General features: G+C 39.4%; 3 protein-coding genes across 6 annotated transcripts in view; all 3 read right to left on the bottom strand.

Annotated features, from left to right (window-relative positions):
• Positions 1-11,048, bottom strand: part of msi2a (musashi RNA-binding protein 2a) — a 111,226-nt gene extending 100,178 nt beyond the window's left edge. Inside the window, exons 1-5 of one of the 3 annotated variants that reach the window (XM_079449134.1) lie at positions 10,884-11,048; positions 10,630-10,670; positions 10,289-10,370; positions 9,426-9,510; positions 5,319-5,360 (exon numbers count right to left, since the gene is read on the bottom strand). In XM_079449134.1, coding sequence (XP_079305260.1) covers positions 5,319-5,360; positions 9,426-9,510; positions 10,289-10,370; positions 10,630-10,670; positions 10,884-10,945 — 312 coding nt within the window. In that variant the 5' untranslated portion in view covers positions 10,946-11,048. Of the gene's footprint in view, positions 1-5,318; positions 5,361-9,425; positions 9,511-10,288; positions 10,371-10,629; positions 10,671-10,736 lie in introns of all 3 variants that reach the window. The other 2 variants (XM_079449133.1, XM_079449135.1) reach the window with 2 other exon arrangements.
• Positions 11,049-13,102: 2,054 nt separating this feature from the next.
• On the bottom strand, positions 13,103-19,361 carry akap1a (A kinase (PRKA) anchor protein 1a). Of its 2 annotated transcripts, XM_079448731.1 has the most exons (13): positions 19,083-19,361; positions 18,907-18,999; positions 17,850-18,032; positions 17,043-17,758; positions 16,787-16,899; positions 16,503-16,629; positions 15,927-16,033; positions 15,632-15,809; positions 14,682-14,832; positions 14,509-14,576; positions 14,106-14,179; positions 13,910-13,969; positions 13,103-13,752 (listed from the first exon to the last, which is right to left on the bottom strand). In XM_079448731.1, the coding sequence occupies exons 3-13, from the start codon at positions 18,011-18,013 to the stop codon at positions 13,690-13,692; spliced, it is 1,821 nt and encodes a 606-aa protein (XP_079304857.1). In that variant the 5' UTR covers positions 18,014-18,032; positions 18,907-18,999; positions 19,083-19,361; the 3' UTR covers positions 13,103-13,689. The 2 variants fall into 2 exon arrangements, with proteins under 2 accessions (XP_079304857.1, XP_079304858.1); XM_079448732.1 differs by lacking the exons at positions 18,907-18,999; positions 19,083-19,361 and adding an exon at positions 18,751-18,881.
• A 109-nt stretch (positions 19,362-19,470) lies between these two features.
• The window catches only part of nf1b (neurofibromin 1b), a gene marked incomplete at its 5' end in the record, with an annotated part of 41,200 nt that continues 39,416 nt past the window's right edge, over positions 19,471-21,254 (bottom strand). The window contains one exon of the mRNA XM_079447952.1: positions 19,471-21,128. Within this exon, the coding sequence (XP_079304078.1) occupies positions 20,986-21,128 (143 nt within the window). The 3' untranslated portion in view covers positions 19,471-20,985. The remainder of the gene's footprint in view (positions 21,129-21,254) is intronic.

The raw sequence follows: 21,254 nt of genomic DNA, 5'->3' as shown, positions 1-21,254 counted from the left end.
GCTCTAGATTCATCCCACACCTGTTTTCAACAAAGCATCAGAAGACAGGCCTTCAATAAGATGCTGCAGTTCTCTGTTTCTGCCGCACCAGAAAAATAGAGAAGGAGGCGGCATACTGGAACAGAGAAACAACACAACAGTATACTTTTAAGATATCTGTTAAATAAGAGGACAAACTTCTTCCAACACTGATGTAAAACAGCCTGACTACTACATGCTCAAGGAGTCTGCCATTTTTTCATGGTTTTTGTAATGATTAAGTTCTGCAGACTTGCAAATTTACAGATAGTAAATACGTAACAAACAAATACAAAATTCAATTAGGAGAGCATTTCAATATTAGTTTAAGTTTTTCTGAATTTGTTTTCAGGTAAAAAATTCATTTTGTTTCCTTCTGTGAATAACTAACAATATTTTTGCCAAATTTAGCTATTTCCATTTATCTGCAGTAAATGAAAACTGGAGAAACAGGTCAAAATGACAAAGGATGCACTGTATTATTTCAGACCTCAAAAACTGCAAAGAAAACAAGTTCACATTTACAAAAATGTCTCCATGCTCAGAAACATGTGATAACCTTGATTTGTATCACAGTTTTCATTTGTCTTGTCATGCTGTCAGTCTTTCAAATTGCTGTTTGATGACAGCAATGTCACTCCTGAGCTTTGATTTTGTCCAAATTCAACAAACACTGAACATCTACGGTAGAAAAGATGATTAAATGGAAATTTGGAATGGTCCCATGATTTTGTCTGTGGCTTTGTGGGTCAAAGACGAAAAAGGGTTTAAGCGTAAAAATAATGGGTCTCATTCATGAAAGATTCGTAGATATACGAGTAAATTCAGAGTAATTTGCACGTCAAACAGACCTTCCTGAACACTTTCCTCGGGATTCACAAATACTTCACAACGGTCAGATTTCATGGTAAAACGTGTGTATGTTACAGAATTCCAAGTTGCACCAATTCCTGAACAGGGCGCGCATGCACGATTATTTACAACTAGCATAATCCCAACCTATGAATTACAGCTACGCAAATAACGGATATAGGAATGCTGGAATCCTCTGGACTTCATTCTCTGGTTTGGCTATATTATATAGCATAAATGCATAAGAGACGAATAGGCAATATGCTTTCCAATAAATGAATCCATTAAACTGTGTCCACTTTAGCCTTTTACCCTAAAATAATATTAACTGGTGCTCTTCTGAAAACGCCCAGATGGTGGCGCTTGAGAACATTTTGGAGCCACTTCGCGTTATTCCGTAGATGTGTGGTTTAACACACCATTTACACTTGGCATGGAGCAGATGTACATTTCTTTCGTACCAACTAACATTTTGAAAATACAATCATTTTCATGAATCCGAAAATGTGAAGAATTTGTTGAATGACTTTACGAACAATTTACAAAACAATTGGTTCTGTTTGTGTTTCATGAATGTTTTAAATTGTTAGTTAACAACATGTAAACGTTTTCTGTTTATTGCATTTTTTTCTGAGCAAAAAAGTAACATCATACATTTTCCCCTGATTTACATAAGACGCCCACAAAATGTCATTCAGTGAAACAATCTTGTCAGGCATATTTACAACAAAAATCTATTCATGACATAATAAAAGACTAATCACTTTCACCCCAAATGCTAATTAGTTGTTTTTTATTTTTTTATTTGCCACAATCCTAGGTTTTGCACATTTTTCAATAAGAATTGTTTACTAATTTAAATCACAATAAAATGTAACATGCTTATTCTTTTATATATTTTAACTTTTACAAGTCAGAATAAGCATGTTGTTACAGTGAATGACAATGTAACATTATTTCAACCAAATTTAAACATTTTATTCTCTAAATATTTTCCTTACATTTAAGGTGCTTTCTATGGACATAAAATCCTTTTTGTACATTTGTTTTGATGGGGACATCTTAATGTCTTTGACCCATGTATATAGATACTGACATTAGCACACAATTTTTGTGTAATTAAAGGCGGTGTGTTACACTGGTTAAAACTACTCCTAGACACCCTGAATCCCATCTCAAGACAAGTGGAAATCCCTAACAGATGTACCCACAACCTATAACATAAGACCTTGTGATGAGGTAAAAACGAAAATATAAAAAGATTCACTGCAGTTATTGCTCAGGCAGTGAGTAACCGGTGTTGAATTATTTAGCAAACTCTGTCGGCTAAGTTTAAAAATAAACCCTCACATTTATGTATCCGGTCTTTTATTCCCATTTTTAAGCCGGTCTATATAATTGTTTTCCTTTAATTGATAGAGACAGTCAAGAAACGGCATGAAATAATGGGAATGAGCAGAGGGCAACGTGATCAGAAAAGGGCGCAAACCACATTTGAACCTAAAGCACCATAGCGCATTATTGCAGAGCGCTTGCCACCACACCACAGCACATCTCTCGCAAGATTAATGAGCTTGTCCACAGCATTCACATTCTCCTCTTTCAGCATATCCCATCTGATCCGCAAAGAAACCGCAGAAGTCACTCTTCCACAGGCCAGAACCTACCGCATCCTTCCCCCACTGCTTGTTTGTTCACGTTATAATCTTTTTTTACGGTGAGCTGAGAGCGAGGCGTCCCAATACCATGATCCCATCAACTCAGCGCTCGGTGATTGACTTTTCCCTCCCAACGATCTTCTCTGCCTTTGCCAGATATCGGATTGTTTTTTTGTGGAAAGTCGATGGACGTCCTGTCTGTTTTGCAGAACCATTTTAAACTGCATTTCTTTTCCCAACTAAAACCCACACATGCCAAATATGTTGCTGGAGGGATGTATCTAGACTTCAGGACGTTTTCTACTTTGTAGACGGATGAAGAAGAGATTGAGTTTGGGTAAGTGTGTGAATCCCTCTGGTGTGTAGGTAAGAGAAACAATTCACTGTTCGGAAGAGTAGGAACGGCATTCCGAACCCGTTAATTTGTGAAACAGTACATTTAACCAAACAAACTAAGGAAAAACTTTATATATCTTAAATAAAACTTAACATTTTGTATCTATTCTTTGATGGTGAAAATAGACAGTAACTGAAAGTAACATCCTGAAACAACTACAACAAACTTAACTAATGCTGCGTTCACACCAAACGCGAATTAACGATTTGCACGAGTAAAGTCTGTTTAATTTAAACCAGATAAAAAAAATGTAATCGTAGTAAATTGATAACTGAAGTCAACACTATAGTAAACTTTTAATATTTACTAAAGTAAGGTTAAAAAAACTATAGTAGCTAGAAATGTTACTGCAGTTTACTGTAGTAAATACTAAGGTATACTATTTAGTATTTTCGCAATAGAGTTTCTAGATGTGGACAAATATATAAATATGAGAAACATAGAACACAGAAAAATTTAAAGGGAATTTGGGAAAAACAAGAAATCATGGCCCTAATTTATCTATCCGTTTGTAACATTACTGTCTTTTAATGTGTAACATCAATAGCTGCACTACAAAGATGACTATAGACGTTTTACACTAAAACTGTTTGGCCTGTGCTACAAAACTTTGAACCTCTTTAGCACCAGCGCTATGTGCAAAATCAGTTAACATGCAGCCCTGATATAGCACATGTCAATTTGTATAAACACATCTGTACAACTTACTAAATCACACAAAAAAAGAAACCTTTGGTAAACCAGGGATGAATATGAAACGCATCTCTTCAGAAAGCGATGCAACTATTCAGAATTGCACGGCTGTCTAATTTAAGTTATGACAATCAGGGATGTCTCAAACATGATGAGCACATGCTAATAATGCAAACGGGAAAGAGTTTATCACAACGGTCACCTCTTCTGAAGACACTCATAACTAGCTTCCATTTCCATAACAAGCTTTCAAGCTCTTAACAGCACAAGAGGCCATAGTCCCAGTGGCAATTAAAATCACGTTGAGACACGCCATGATCTGTTGTGATATCACAGTGTGACACAATGGCGGCAACAAATGTTGGCTGGGAAAATGATTGGCAACGGTCACTTTGGCAACCAATGACAAGCTCAATTCTGAGAGGAGACAGAAGTTTGGGAAAAACCCAACCATGAATTAAGTGTAAATGACATCACTAGTAACATCATCAAGGACTCTTGGCACCGGAGCAGAAGGTCATAAGTCAAATGTTAAAATCACCTCAGCTATCCGTTGCACTTAATGTCCACAATATTTCTCCTTATGCTCACGTCTTAGAATCACATGGTAATAACACTCGATAGCCACAGAGTCATAACCAACAGCACAGTTAGTTTAACAGAAAAAGCAAAAAAACACAGACTTCATGCAGAGAAATATACACAACCGCTAATGTTCAGCAAATGCAGGCAAGATGCGTGACAGGGCCGATTGCTTGCGGTCTAAAAATGTTACATGTAAAAAAGCCCTTGTGCAACGCCTGTAGGTCTGCCTCAATCCCTTTGCCTTAAATCCTCTATGTTCTCTACTTCACACTGATGTAAATACAGCTCTTTCTGAACTGATGAGCTCAGCTTTCTCTTATCTTTAAAAATGAACAACAGTACAATAATAAGCTATTTTATTTATTTTGTGATACCAAAATAAAACACACACACAGAAAGGATGCGGTTACAAAAGAGAGAAACCCGTTCGTGTCTACCTGAAATTGACAATTCGGTTCTCATAACCTGCCATCCACAGGGGAGTTCATATTGTTTAAGGAGGTTCAAAAAATAACAGCGCTGCCTGGGAGCAAAAATGTATTTTCTTTGTTTCAACAGGAATCCAGGGACCTGCGGGGTGGAAACGTCTGAGCCGTTTTTGAAGTTGCACAAAAAAGGTTAAGAGACCAAAACTGAAAAATAAAAATATAAAAAGTCTAGAAACTCGGGAAATGTACACCAACTGGCCTAGAAGACGCGACGTGGATCTGATTCCCTCCGACTGAAACCAGACCCATTCAGGCCCATCTATGAGGCACGTAAAATCAAGGAAAATTCACCATCGATCCTTGTTTCTTTTGGGACAAAAGGAAATATCTGCCAGAGTGGACGGCACTTGGGCGGACAGTCTGAGCTTCAGACCAATTTACAGAGTAAGGAGGAAGAACGCATTAGCACAAAGTGGGCGGACACATTGACACTTAATCACAGAACTACCCACAAATCCCGGCAGATCACTTCAGATGAACACCCATGACTGACTACATAAACATTATGGCCCTCCCACCGCCTAATGCTTATTACAAAGTGAAATATAATTTACATAAACATAAATTACACCACATTACATTTGCAGGTAACTGATCTGATGCAAAGCAAAAGTTTTAAAATCTGACCTTAGGTTGAGCACGTCGAGGAAAGGCAACCTTAGGATCAATCTGCGCACAAAAGAGAGAGAAAAGCTTTAGGAGAATAATTTAATACACGTATGCAGACCAAAATGTATCACAATACACTCGTATTTCAAATCATCACACTGAAATTATAAGCATGGATGGGTGGGTCATAATGGAACGATGATGTAGACATGAATCAGATCCAACATCTTTGGCTTGTCATCTTGTTAATTTCAGCTTTTGTGCCATCTTACCGCTAACTTTGTGTGCAGAAAGAAAGAATGATCAGAGAAACTATTTCATGCTCCAATGTCACACTGTCTTGCCTCAGCCTTAAAAAAGCTTCTTAGAAAGGGGAGTTTCAAACAATCTCATCCAGACAGACTTAGTCATGAGGAAAAACATAAACAGATCGAAATTGGCCTCTTGCAGGAAATTACTTGTCCATGTTCAGCAAGGCAAGGGCTTTAGATTGGAGCAGAACTCCCAGCGTAGAATTGAACGTTTGCCTGAGGGCTCGGCAGCATGTAAGTGTGTATCATTACAGACGTACTATTCCTGAATAATACGCACACACTGCTTACTGCTGCACACCCTGGACATTACCGACTTGGATGTGAACTGCTATTTTCCCTTCGATCTCTTCAAAGGAAAAGGAGTCACTTTCTTTTTCAAGCATGTTGGAATAGTAGTTAAATGATCATATATAGGACATTTAGACTAGTAAACATGATGGGTTAGGGTGTGAAATGACACACTGGTGTGCCTACTGAACCAAACATTTTTTATCCCATAATTCCAATTGACTGATCCATGATTGTTATCTCTTTAAATCAGGTCAATTAGAGAGATGGATTTTGTAACACCTGGGTATGGAAACCTTCTCAGTGATGAATTCAATGTAGCGATTCGTTTTAGCAATTAGCCTGAGGCTTAACCAATTCAACCTCAATTATTCCATAAAAACAAGCCTGTGTGTGAGGAGAAACAATATTGCGCTTTGAATTTCGTATTCTCTCTACACCCTGATGAATGAAATGAACGGACGGACACAAAAACATTCATATGGAAATCTGATTATATTTCTACCTAATAAACATCATCTGCATCCAATTGCAACAGTTGTCTGGTCAGACTCTATTAAATGAATGAGCAGCATCTATGGGGTCAAGACCTTCGTCTACTACCGCTGAGGCTGTATCAGAAAACGCTTATTTTTACAAGCGATCCCAGATCATTTCAAACCCTTAAAACCCATTGAAAGCAGACAGCAGTTATTAGGGCAATATATAATTTAGACTAGAGCACACATTGTACGTTTTGTGTGTGTGATGGCCTGTTATCAGATGAAACATTTACCAAGGTTTGCCCAACTCAGCAGTAATACAGGAGAATTTAATGTGTTTTTTCCAATAGTGACCCTGTTTGCACCTGGCATTAACATCCATTTTAGGTCATCTGATAACAAGTGGTCACAGCTAAATATGGGTCTGCACATGGTTTCGTGATCCACTTCACTTCACCCACAGTCATAGGGCAGCAAACACATCCCATCTGTAGAGTAAACACATTTTTATCCTGGTGCATACAAGTCTATATTCTGTAATCAAACTTTGCAAATCCCTAGTTTAAGATCAATTTTTAAAAGAAAACACTCTAATTAAAATGAATTAATAAAGCGTAAACATATGCGTTCTTAATTTAGTAGTACATCTTAAGTATGTAAAGATCATATGAAGCACATCTGACCTTCAGTAAACCTACTTAAATAAAATAACGTGATGAAAGACCGCTTCTGACTATTTATTTAAGTCCTGTGATACTGAGCTTCTTTATCTCTACACTAACTTTTAAACAATCTGTTTAAACGATACACACTACCTAACAACCAAAGATATTAATATTAACAAGATGCGCCACTGCCGTAACGATGAATGGCAAAGAATGCAACCTTCAATATAACCAAAGTTTAGATCCAGTTCATGTCATGTTCAATTATTGATCGGAATTATGCGGTTTAATTGTGATTTTGCCAGCAATTTGAAAAATATTTGCCTTCCCCCATTCGAGTAGGTAGGACTGTGGACTTGCTATGATGTAAATAGCTGCCCGGAGGCATTGCAAACATGGCCGCCGAGTGGCACGACTTCCGTAAATGGACTTTGCTAACGATGCGGTCTAGATAAGCAGCTGACTGAGTTTCGGGACACAGCCTCTGACTTTTCAGATATGCCTAGATGTATTTTCTCCCCAGAGTTCTTCAAGAAGACATCACTCAAAGTGTTTACTGTTCCTGTACACTGTACAAAACTCGGCACTGATTGCAGGAGACGAGATAACAACCCCCCTCTGCGATAAAAAGCTCACAGAAATCTGATTTCAGCGACACGCTGCACAGCCCCGAAACCTCACTGCCAGTCGTAATTATTCATTACCGTCAGATTTACAGACAGCGTCAGACACGTGAGCGTTCCTGGAGCGCAGAAGACTGAAGAGCGAAGGCAGCTTACGGCGTAGTCACTCCAGGTGTTCTGCATGGTTTGTCTGACATTTCATTTTTTGTTTTTTCGTACGACCAAACAAACGAAAAAAAATCAACGAGCGGCAAAGAAGTGTCATTTTCAGAATGCCTGATGTAACAATACATTACTGTTATGAATGGCAATTATAGCACTACCTATATATGCTTTGTATACAATACAGTATACTTAACAATAAATACATACCAAATAGTCAAACATAATATACTTGATACTGTATACACATTTCTACACTGCTTAAAGGAAAAGTTCACGCCAAAAAGTCTTCATTTCGTCACCATCCGAGATCTGTATACATTTCTTTGTTCTGAAGAACGCAGAGAAAGATATTTGGAAGATTGGAAGTTCTTGGCCACCATAGACTACAATAGTAGGATTTTTTTTTGTTAATTTCTTTGTTCTGTTGAACACAAAAAAAGATGTGTTAAATAAATGAACGAAAGCAAACAGTTCTTGTTCTGTTTGGTTACAAGCACTCTTCCAAATATCTTTCTCTCTGTTCATCAGAACAAAGAAATGTATACAGATCCCGGATGGTGACTAAATGAAGACTTTTTGAGGTGAACTTTTCCTTTAAGAAGTGTACAGATGTATACACATTATCAAGTATATTTCGTTTTACTATTTAGGATGCATTTATTGTAAAGTGTACTGTATTGAACTCAAGAGGGACTAAATGATGACAGAACTTTTATTTTGGGGTAAACTGTCCCTTTAACCAAGTGGGGAAAAACTGGTTTTGTTATTCAAGCTAAAATCTTCCTGAACGCGTGTAAGTTTATTATACAAAGACCCAAAGTGAAACAACAACTCCCTGTGGGTGGAAAGTGCATGTCCCTGTGAGTCTTAGGTGACTGTGAGGGAAAAGGAAGGGGAAACCCAAAGGTCTCTGCTCAGAATGAGATCAGATGGGTTCATAACAGTTCTCTCATGTTATTTCCCAGATTAGCAGGGGAAGGACACATTTCAGCTCAGAGTCCTTGAGTGAATGTCAGTCTACACACTATCACAGATGCCACATTCATTTCAACACAGAGCATGCAATTCTATGGCTGCTTCTATGTCTTCTATATATGGAGGGCTGAACCATACGATTTTTTGCTTGTCTTGAGCCAGTAAAAGGTTTATTTGCCAAGCCAGCATTTTTACTCTCCACTTCACAAACAAGACAAATGTGCGATAAAAAAATCTATAAAGTAACCGTGATGGTTATATAGAGACATGTGCATGACCAATGGATGAAACATGCACTGGCAACAAGGCACTTGCTCCACAAGGTTGCATCAACAAGCCCAAAACTCAAACACTGGCTGCGGGCCATTCTTATTGTTGAGCCCTGATATGCAAGTAATTCACAGTCCACTCAAGCCCACAAGAAAAACGAACACATTAATAAAGAAGCAGGAAATAAACAGAGATGAAAAGGAAATTAAAAAACGCTGTGGGAAAGAACGACACCAAAATTTCCCGTTATATTGGATTTACATCCGACTCGAAACTCAAACATGCAGCACACAAACAGACGTAAAACAAATTGCAGCATCAAACGTTATGAAGCGGTACATACCGTCTTGGAGTCTAATTCGTGGTGTGGTTGAGCTAAGACTTTATCTACACTGGAAACATCTGTAAACGTGATGAAGCCAAATCCTCTGTGGAGCAAAACAAAAACACACTGAAGGTCAGCAGATAACGCCATAGAAGAAACAGTGACACTACACACTCCTGCGCTTATAGTTCATCTTATACATTCAGCTATGGATAGTACACGTGTATCAATGCTTTTATATAGTTCTAAGTGACTATTTGAGAGAATCGGTCATTATTAAAGACTCTCATCTTAATCCTTCCCCCACACATTGCTACACCACAAACCAACCTACATGAAGACGAACAGCATAAATCACCTTTATTGACATTTCAAGTGTTTCAAAGTACCTTCGCAGTCATAAACAGTAAATACATAATGCAAATTGCATTGGTAGGTTTAACAGTAGATCAGTTCTGAGTTGAAAGTTAGTGACAGAATAGTGGACTGATGTGGTATACGAGTCATCTTTAAACTTCAAAGTCGTCAAATCTGACCTTCATCTTTTTTGTAGGAAAGTGCACATGTAACAGTAAACATAAGCGTACATTGAAGGTACACATCTATACTACAAACACACAATCATTTGTTACGTATCTGCTCAGACATATATGAATTAATATATAATACTTGCAGATCTTTTATAATTTGCAAATCTGTTTACTTTGCATGTCTCTCTCTCTCTCTCTCTCTCTCTCTCTCTCTCTCTAACAGTACAGTCCTGACTCAATGTCAAATTTCATTATGGATCAGCTTTCTATCTTGTTCTTGATCCGCCCTTATAACAACACAAGCTGAACACAGACAGACAGACAGACAGACAGAAAAGCAGGTGTGTTTACCTGGAGCGTTTGGTGGTGGGGTCACGCATCACCATACATTCTCTAATCTCCCCGAATTTGCAGAAATAGTCTCTAAGGCTGTCTGAACACAAACACAAGGACACAAGAGGCTTCACTTACACCGCGTCTACACGGCGAACGAGCGACGCGACGCGACTCGTTCGAGTTTATTCGCGTCGCTCGCCCGCTCGCTCGCTGTCAGTGAATGTCAGATGAATGAAAATCACAATAACCTCGCGCGCAGCACCACTCGCACACAATACACGTATAATAGACGTATATTAGACGTATTAACGTAAGTGAGGTAAAACAGCTCCAAAAATCAAATAAATTCCGCTTACCTGGTGAGGTTTGCCAGCTGAGGCCACCGATAAACATTTTACTGTAAGGAGAAAACATGGTATAAGTGACTCCAGAAGTCAAAACAGCCATAATTCCGTGTAAATACCTCACAAAAAGCGAGCCAGTTGCGCGACGGCCGTTAGAAATGACCTTTCAATCAAACACCGGCAGAACTGCGCGAGCAAGGACCCGAGCAACTGAATCAAACTCCAAACACACACACTGGCGCGCGCACTCGTCCTGTTCTTCTTACCCCGGGTCGTGTTGCGAATCGTTCGGGCTTCCGGAGGTGACTTGACTCGCGTCCGCTTCCATAGCTCACAGCCCAACCAACTCCAAACATAAGCACGCACGCACGCACGCACTGCAGCCCCAGCTCGAGGAATATCACCGAACGGGGATCGCGAGCGTCACACGTGGGCTCAGCGAGCGGCTGCCGGGGCGGGCAAACGGGAGAGGGCGGGGCACGGAGCGTCGCCAGACCAATCCGACGGACGCGATCCGGGCGTCCCGCCTACAAAACAAGACAGCCACGCCCCCTGTTGGTAAGCAGCAATTGAGTTGGGCGGACGTCTCGAGAGTGCAGCTCTTTACGCTTCATAAAGTTTAGATTTGCGTCACCGCGTGAATGAATTCCACTTGGAGGTGTGGGGAGAGCTATGCTTTATTATAGGAACGCGAGTTTTGTGACTTGAAAATACTCAAATGCATAAACTGACCGCAGCTTTGCGTGCTTCGAAAACGCAAAACACCGATGCCTCGCGCAGAAACACAAAAGGTTATACATAGACGAGTGCCGCTGATGTTCTAGTATCAAACCGTTAGAAGAAGTGCATGAAAACCGCATTGCATTCGTGTTACAGTTCCAAGTGTTGCTAAAATGACCCCTGGTGGTGAAGGGGACACCAAAAGTCACCTGTTTGGAAATTGTGGCGCTTGTGTATCGCGAGCAATAAACGGCATTGTGTTACACGAGCCCGATCTTCTGCGAGAGAGAGAGAGAGAGAGCGACAGTCGCCGCAGCATCTGTGTTTGATTAATGAGCGACTTACTGAAAGTCTCATTTTTAATGCTGTGCATCTGTTAGCTGCTTATCAGATCAATGCAGCCTCTTTATGATTATACACATTCATCAGGCAGCTTTGTACATGCGAGGATTTTATGCTCCGACATCTCAAAGTCACACCGGAGAATACGAGACCGCACATGAAATAGAATCAGCTGTGGCATTCAGCTTCCCCAGAGCTAACCAATCAGACTGCCCGCTGTGGGCAGATACCATGCCACTGGCAAATACATGGGCTTTTCTGCGCGTTTATTGAAGAATGCCACCACTTAAATATTCAGCCCATTTTTATGTACGTTTTATGATATTGCGTGCAATCGTTGCAATAAAAAGCCACTTTCCCAACTGTTTTGGTGCCTTTGTGATCCTGCAACCTTGGGCCAACTGTTCAATTCAATTGGTTTGTTTGTTTGGATAGTTTACTCAAAAAACAATAATAATTTATTCAACCCTTATATTGTTTAAAACCTGTTTGACTTTCTTTAGTACAAAAGAAATGAAGATTGAAGTTTGATGAAGTATGTGAAATCTCTCGGTTGTTTTCTGTCCATATAATGGAGGTCAATGGGGGCCAATGTTGTTTGCTTACCAACATTCTTCAAAATATCTTCTTTTGTGCTCTGTAGAAGAAAGTCATGTTTGAAATGAGGTTGCGTAAATACAATTATTTGGGGGTTGACTCCCGGTGAGAATAGGAGCTAGTGCAGCTAGTTACTATAAAACATACTCACACCCATATGTTATGAGGTCTTAACATGTATATACTGTACATATATATGTAATACTATTTACACCCTTCTACATCACTACTTTGTAGTCTTTATAGAAGAAAAGGTCATCTAATTTCTGAAAACATAAGACTTTTCTGAAACCTCATATAAAGATTATGTTTTAGTTTTGTCTCGAAGTTATACACATTGCACATAAGGCACATAAGTCATCTATAACATGAGCATCCATTCAAAACTTTACACTGAGTGACATCTGTTGGCCAGAAGCAGATAGTGCGTGTTATTTTTCAGATGCATTGGACTGTCAGGAAAAATACATTTCAAACATTAAGCAGACATTATATTTACGGACTATGGACCGAATCTTGCTTTTCAGAAATAATGGAGATCAGAATGTCTGTGTATCTCCCCAGCATTCCCTCTAAGCGTATGTTTAAAGATGATGAAAGCTTAACGTTTAAAGAGTCATCCTGTAAAATGCTGTATTTCCATTCTAAAGCTGGCTAAAAAGGAAACCACAAACTATAAAGTTGACCAAAATCACAGTCCTTCAGGATTCATTCCTTCCTCAACTCAAAGGCATGTTAATTATTTTGAATTAAAAGACATTAAAACATCTGCTCAATTACCAGCAACCTGCTTTTACAAGGGAGACAAAAAAACACGACGCAATTTTGATATCCACAATTTTTTTACTTTAACAGAAGTGTTTTTGGCAGCTTCACTGTGGGAGTACAAAGCACTAAACTGCAAAGTTGATTTCAACAGGGTTTTATAGTGCTCAAACAGTTCTTCACTGCTGGAGTTCTTTAAGTTTCACAGTCAGAGTGCAACACCGTCCCCACCCTTATCTTACAGGAAAAATAAAAGTAAACCAAGTACACAAACCAATAGAAAAAACAAATCTGCGTAAATCCGCAAGACAAATGTCTTGGGGAAAGAAACTTCAAAATCAAATACCTGAGCAAAACACACATTCAAGTCAAAAAAGAACACAAAAAGCCATTGAGATCTTGAGGCATCTCTTCACACGTTCACGTACGCTTCGGCTAACGTACAATAGACTTCTCAAGAGACTTCACTACAGTAATTCTTTAAATAACATCAAAGCACACAAAATTAACTCTTTATGGACTAAAAAAAGGAGGTCTTAAATTATTGCCAACAAGTGCAGCATGCAACAAATAAATATACAAATCTTACAGACATATAATTTTAATGTGCATAAAGAGAAGTGAGAAGATAAGAGAAAAAAAGTGAGATTATTGTGAGTCTAACCAGGTGCAAACCCCTTGATCAGCCAGCAATTTGTTCACCAGAACAACCTGCAAAAATACAGAAAATATTCAGGAAAGGAAACTAGCCCACGTGAGATTCCCCCCCCCCCAGTGGAATTATAAGACTTTCATTATAGTTATATATTCGAGCCGATGAATGTGAGGATTCATAACACACATTTAGAAGGGCTTGATTCATACACACCTCATCTACCATCTGTTTCCACATGTGCACCAGGGGAAGGCCGTCCTGACTGACTGTCACCTAAATATAGAAAACATCATCCATCACATTTTAGAAACTATAATGCGGAACTGTCTCTGATCACATAGTAAAACGATACGAAACTATATCGAAAAGACACAGAAAGAAGAGAGAAAGTGCGTCTGTTTATTACAACCTTCAGAATCAAGGCTGTGTTCACAGTTATTTCCTCCAATGCTGTTTTGGCCTCCAGAGAAAACTCAACCTCTCCTACCATACACAAACAAACAGCATTTTAGTTTCATAACAAAACATGTTATGAGGGATCAAAGGGATTACCCGAAAACACAATTCTTTCATCATTTATTCACCCTCATGTCATTCCAAACCTGTATGACTTTCTTCTAAAGAACACAATCCATCAGACAGCATTGGCCCCCATTGACTTCCACTTTATGGACACAAAACCACTGAAACATTTCTCTAAATATCTCCTTTCGTACAGAAATAAAACAGGTTTTCTACAACATAAGGGTACATAAATGATTTTATTTTTGAGTGAACCATCCCTTGAAATCTTAAACAGGTCTATATTTCACCTGGCAAAGGTGCGATATTATCCAACAAAACCTCTGCTGCCTGGAATGGTAACGTCACAAAGTCCGATCTGCCAAATATTTTGATATTTGATGATTCAAACATGACTCATAAGAATCACAGGATGTAAGGAAGGCTGTTATATACACATAAAATCAAACTCAAGCTCTCTGACCTGATCTGCCTCAGGGTGGAGCTGTTTACAGCATCATAACCGCCGTAATCTACATTTCTGATATGAGCCGTGCCGGACTCTACGTCATACTGGATGACCTGGGCTCTCTGCCAGCCACTTCCTGTCACTGGAGCGGCACAGACCACCCCCACTGAAAGACATCAGAGAGAAAAATATTACATTTCCCTACAATGATTGTAGAAGACAGCGATACCGGCAACAGCCAACTACAGTTCAGCTCTTCATTGTTTATATGAAAGCAACAACCATCATCTACATTTATACATACAACAACAGTCAAGACAGACCTTAATCACTTTGTGAAAAAGTACTTTATATAAAAAAAAAAACACATCGAAGAGCTTTTAATTTAAAGGCTTAAGCAAAAATGCATGAAATTAGTTTTGTAAAAAAATATCTAGTTCCTGTTCCTCTCTTTTGTCTATAGGTGCTAAATGTGATTTCTGTAAAACTGCTTTGCAATAATGCAAAACTGTCAAAAATGCTTTTGAAATCTTTTTGAATTGAGGATGTGCATTAATGACTTGAAATCTTAAAACAAAAGTTGAACGTCTCTGCAGTCTTCAGCGGCGAGAAACCACAAGGTTGTATTTAACTACACACAAAGCAAGATGCTACATTTTATATTTTTATATTGCTTTGAAGGGCGACGTAACAAATAAAGCTGAAATGTCTTCCTCGGGCACTTTTTTGTGGTGTGCATCAACACAAAACAACATAAAAAAACAACTTCAGGAAAATCTTTCCTTCATGTTCTCTGCATAGTGCAAAAGCACAAAACAAGCCAACGGCAGGAAAATACATATTTTATAGCGTATGGTACCAACAACGATTATTAGGCACGCAAACATTTTCAAAACAAGCACAATCCTGTGTATGAGACCCCAATAAGATCTCTGTGGGTGGGTGTGTGTGTATTAGGACTCTACCTTCCACAGGCTTGGGCAGGCCGGGGCATCCGGGCTGAGAGTAGCAAAAGTGCATGTGCTCCATGAGGGTGGGCAGAGCCTGGTAAGACGGATGATTGTACTGATGTACAAAAAGATGATGACCTGCCGCCACCCGCGACACGATCACCTCCACAAACACGTCCTGAGGTAGCAGCAGCTTCAGAAAAAGTGAAAATACACACAGAAATACACAAAGGTCACTTTTAGGAAAACAATGGCTCTCACGTCATGAAACTCATAATAATGGCCGAATAAAAACTGCAAAAGTTCTCACCCAGGATGTAACTGGCAGGCAGGGCAGTGGGATACAATGACTCAGATCTAGATCTTTAAACTTCTTCTGGATGAGTACGAGAGCGTCGTCCACTTGCCGCTGTGACCCTTGTGGAATACAAAAACAGCCAGGACATCAATACTGGGGTTAAAGGGACGGTTTACCCAAAAATACAAATTCTGTCATCGTTTACTCACCCTCGAGTTTTTCCAAATCTGCATAAATTTCTTCATTGAAACAGTTCTTGGCCACCATTGACCACCATAGTAAGAACATTTTAAATGCCAGTCAAAAGTGCCACAGAACTGTTTGCTTTCCTACGTTCTCCAATATATTCTGTGTTCAACAGAACAAGAACATTTATTTTTTAAATACCAACTATGATAGTCAATGGTGGCCAAGAACTGTTTGGTAACAAGCGTTTTTCCAAATATCTTTCCCTTTGTTCATCAGAACAAAGACATTTATGCAGATTTTAGAGTAATTTAATGTAGACAGAATATAAAATTTTGGGAGAACCATTCCTTTAAGTATAGCAGGTGGGTTTAGGTTCCTTTATCTATTTGTACAGCTCACCCTGGATGTGACAAATCTGAAAGTCCTGAGTGAAAGGCAGTGTTGAGACGTAGATCTTCGCTCCGGAGCTCTGCTTCAGAAAGTTGACAAACTTTCCCTGCTTTCCGATCAATCGACCAACCAAGTGCTGCCAAGACCAGGAAGTTACGAGCATATCTTAAGAAGCTTTTAATGGGCAATTTTTATAAATAAAATCCTCAACAACATGAAAGCATATTTAAAAAAGACTAGTTTATTTGTTTCCTGCAATAATTCACAATTGTTTGTCTTTGAACTGGGCTTACCGCAGGCACCTCTACGTCCCACAAAATGATGGGTGGGTCTGGAGGTGGAGCTGAGCCACTGCTGTTCACAGAAGCTTCGGTGCTTACAAAATTGAAACTTTCAACCACCAATTCTGAAGACAAGTGAAACACAAAAGGACAGATGAGCAAAAGCAGCAAACCATGGTTCATAGTAAATCAAGTAAATGGGCTATAAAATGAATTAAATGGACAAGCTCTTGTTGTAGTTGATAACACAAATATTACGGTATATCACCTCTGCATGCTTCATCTACTTTCTCCACCACTTCACAAATGCTGGGAATCATTTTGTTTTCAGAATCCCTGGGGGTTATCAAAAAACCCTGCCCCTCCTCAGACAGCTCGCTGGTCAGCCCGTCGGCACGCACCACGTCCTCTGAAAAGCAGGAACCGCATCCAGAGTCCTCCTCAACAGAAGATCCTAAATGACTTTGTATTCTTTCGCTGAAGGAGCAGTTTGTCTGCCGAGGGTTTTTACTGCCGTCTTCATTGAAGTTCTTGCGCTGAAACGGATCTTCCTGAGGTCTCAAAGCACCATAAAGCTCACATTTCTCTCCAACCTGTTGGACCAGACTAGAATGTATCTTCTCCGTGTCCTCCTGATCAGGAGAGAGATCAGACAGGTTGCTGCTTTCCTGACTGTCTGAGCTAACAGGACCTGATTGTCGTCCTATTGAGATGGAAAGGCAGCTTGCAGACAGAGAGACAGGATCAGATTCAAGCCCAGAGTCATCTTCACTGGCTTCTCCACAGTGTGGAAGGTCTTCGGTGGAAATGATGGCCTTTTCATTCCGTAATCGAATGGAAACCTCTCCTTCCGGATCAGGTCGAACACCCTTGGTGAGGCCGGGTGCTGTGGGGATGCCAGGGTTGTTTGTTTTCAGGACCTTTGATGCATCTGTGGAGTTACCTATGTCAGATCCTGAGAAGCTGGGATCCATCTGTAGGTTACTGTAAGATAAAGTTTTCATGTGCAACATGCAGCATTTTTTCTTCAGTATTCAATGGATTTGCAGTTAAAGCGTTACTCTGTTCTACCAACCTTTCGGAGCCAGCAGGGGAGCAGGAAACAGAGCTTTTTTCATCCAGAAAACGCACCTCTTCAGTGAGGAGATGAGCTGTCCTCCTCCTCCTAAAGCTGTACCAACACCAGCCCAGCAGAGTCACCACAGAGACCGAGACCAGGGGTCTATACGACAGCTGCATTCTCTTTCTACTGATCCCACTGTGTGTGAAAGAGAGAGAGAGAGAGGCACACTGTAGAAAGAGGGGTCAGTTACAGCTTACAAGACCCTTCCTAGACACGGGCGGCACTTCACTGTAAGAAAAGACGCTTAATTCCCATAGGGGCGGCAGTCTTGACACCAATACTGCTGCAATAGAAGACCGAACCAGAGCAATCTCATTACCGGCTCAAATATCCCCCTCCAACACCTCCAAAACACAATACAGCAACACCTCCACATGTGAACTGAGTCACATTCAACCATCACACATTACCAAGATGTATGCTGCTCTGTGTTTATAGTGGATAAGCCAATCCAATAAATACAAATTTTAAAACAGAAAATCTGATGGTTTCCATTACAAAACATTCCCAATTCCAATTATAACCATTAAATCCCACATCATGTCTGTGATGGTTCCTATTGTTCTATTGTTATTAAGGCAGCAACGAATATTTCCAATGAAAGAAAAAGCACAGAATTGCAATAGCATGATGGTAACAGACATCTTTCACACGGGCATCACAGTATAAGACTTATTTAAGACTTGCAAATAAGAGATTTGCGTTAAGTTGGCACACAAACAATTCGACTGCAAAGAACAACATGGACCAAGTGTCAATGTTTTTAGAGTAAAGTGACTACAAATATCATGGTTACATTGGTGAGACGATGGTAAATTTGTGATTATTATGGGTTTACAACAAATAGGCCTACTGCTGACAAAGCTTCCTTAGCTTTGCATGTTGAAAGTGCAACTAAGTGTAAACTGCAACTACTGTCCTCCAGACATACGCAGCCTAACCAAGATATAAGAAAAAAATACTAGTAGATATCAAAACAAAAGCGGATATTTGATGTCTCGCTGCTCACCTTGAGATTCAGCAGCACCGGTGCGTGTGTGACGTCACGGGGAGCACACCTGGGTGCGAGTCAATAATCAACAGCTTATCAGTCCAGAATTCGCTAGAATTATAGTCAAGACGTTTCGATAAATAATTTTGCAAATACAGACATTTTTTATCTATTTAGGATTCATATTTAATTACCAATACTGAGGAAGATTTAAAGTTATTAAAGTTAGAACGGACGGAGACCGACGTCACATAGATGTAACCTATCATAGACACTCAAATGAGCGGGAGTGGTCTGTCTCGCGCTCTTCTCTGACAGGATCACAGAAAGAAATCTTCGCGACCTTTACAAAGACGCTGCGGATGAAACATGAGGTAAAACCACAACTCGTTCAATTTCAATGACCCCTTATGTTTTTTCCTGCAAGTATCAATTTAATAACATTTAACGGCAACTTAATCATTAAACCATCTGTTTACTGCCAAAAGATCATAGGCATACAGTTGTTACGTCATGGTTTCACGACAGTGGTAACGTTCACTTGTTTTACAAAACATTACAAAGAACGAAAATAACAGATTTGCCTGATTGATTTATGATTTCACAAGTACATATTTAGGACTTGAACAATGGTTGAATAGCACTTTACAAGCATGACGTCAAGATGTATATTGGGGTCTTTAGAAGAGAGCTCTTTACCATTAGACAAGACATACTGTACACAAAGATGAACTGGACAGAAATGCATTTTATTAGTGTTACATATGTAAATATGAATTAGATGACGATGTATTATATAAAGAGGACCCCGAGGACACGCCCATTTTGGGGTAACCCTATATTTCCTCCATGTTAATCAACATATTGTAGTGAACATGTCAGACCGACAATAATTCATATTTTATGTTGTACATATTTATCAATTAACTGCTTTACAAAAAGCAAAATAATACAATGTCATAGTCACTTGTATTTACACAGTAGTAAATATACTTTTCTTTCTATTTTTACACAAAATATTTACAAAGGTTAAGCTGTCGGCATAAAAAAAGAAACCGAAGAGAACAATTATGTAAAATTTGCATAACCCCAGGTGCCAAAAGATAAATCTCTGCCATGACTAACCCTAAATGATGAATATCACATTACAACCAGCATATAACTGAAAACGTACCATCATGAGGACTATAATATGTGTCAGCTCTCCTTAAATGTCACTTCTGTGGTTATAAAAGCAGAACTAAAACAATGCCCTCCGTACACACATACAAACACGTCAGAGGTCAAATGGCACCATTGTGTATGAGGCGAAGAACAATAAAAGGGAAATTCATCAGTACAAGGGGCATAACGTTGACATGAACAATTTCTTGCATCGCCAGGCAAACAAAAGTGCCTAAAACAGTTTCTTTCCATGAGTGTTCTGTTCAATTCCGCTTGTTTTCATTGTTTGGCTGATTGTTTTCTTATTTGCAGAACAGATTTTTCTTTAACTAAATTACAACTCGATCCTCCAATTTCTGGCAGATCATTACTATTGAAGGTCATTTATGTGCAGAAATAATAGCAGTACACTTCAGATGAAAAGGGCCTATCAGAAATATCCACAAATGACGGGAATTAGTGTTTCTAACATTTCTTAAGAAGAAGTAAAGTATATTTTGTCTGTCTCTCTGCAAGCAAAACCATTTCTGCCCGATACAGATCATAGATGCTTAACTAACACTAAAAGTAAACAAAAGCTAATAAAAATACTAAAGGAATGACACTTGATTAATTCTTCCACGAGTTAAGACAAAACATTAGTGCTTTAAAACATAACATACTCAAAATGCCATCCTCAGGCAATGTCTGATTTATTCAACCAAAAACCAAATGAGCACAGACAAAAATATTTTTGACTTCCTCTTGTGTATCAAACAGTGACTGGTTAAAAAACAGAGGCGTTCAGTTCATTCTGATCCAGGAAACACTGCTGGACGATTCAAGGAGAACCTAAAGATGACCGTTTATCGGGAGTGAAGAGATACTGTGTAAAATGCAGCACAATGTCTGATCAATGTCCAGCAGGAGCTAAACTCTGCCGTGCTGTAGTTCTCATACGATCTTTTTAATGCTAGGTCTTTTAAAGCTGCCTGTGCTGCGTTGTTTCTGGACCTGGCTGGCCGAGCCGTGACGCGTGCGTCCGCTTGCAGAGAGACCCGCGGTGGGCGACAGGTCCACCTTCTCTTTATCAATTCCTGCTTAAAGCAAACACAGACGTGCATGATGACAACACTAAAATCAAGGGGACTTTAAGATATTTAGTCTAGCAAGGTGCAACACATTCTGCTAAAGATAAGATAGAGAGATAGATTGAACTAAAG

This window comes from Barbatula barbatula, assembly GCF_947034865.1.
Source record: "Barbatula barbatula genome assembly, chromosome: 24".
Taxonomy (NCBI): domain Eukaryota; kingdom Metazoa; phylum Chordata; class Actinopteri; order Cypriniformes; family Nemacheilidae; genus Barbatula; species Barbatula barbatula.
This window is presented reverse-complemented; position numbering and strand designations above follow the sequence as displayed.

Excerpts from the sequence above, each read along its gene's own strand:
- akap1a (XM_079448731.1), bottom strand. The coding sequence starts at position 18,013 with ATGCAGCTGTCGTATAGACCCCTGGTCTCGGTCTCTGTGGTGACTCTG. Across the intron at positions 17,759-17,849 it reads TCCCCTGCTGGCTCCGAAAG|TAACCTACAGATGGATCCCA; the intron begins GTTGGTAGAACA and ends TTTATCTTACAG. Across the intron at positions 13,970-14,105 it reads ACACAGCCTTGATTCTGAAG|GTGACAGTCAGTCAGGACGG; the intron begins GTTGTAATAAAC and ends TTCTATATTTAG.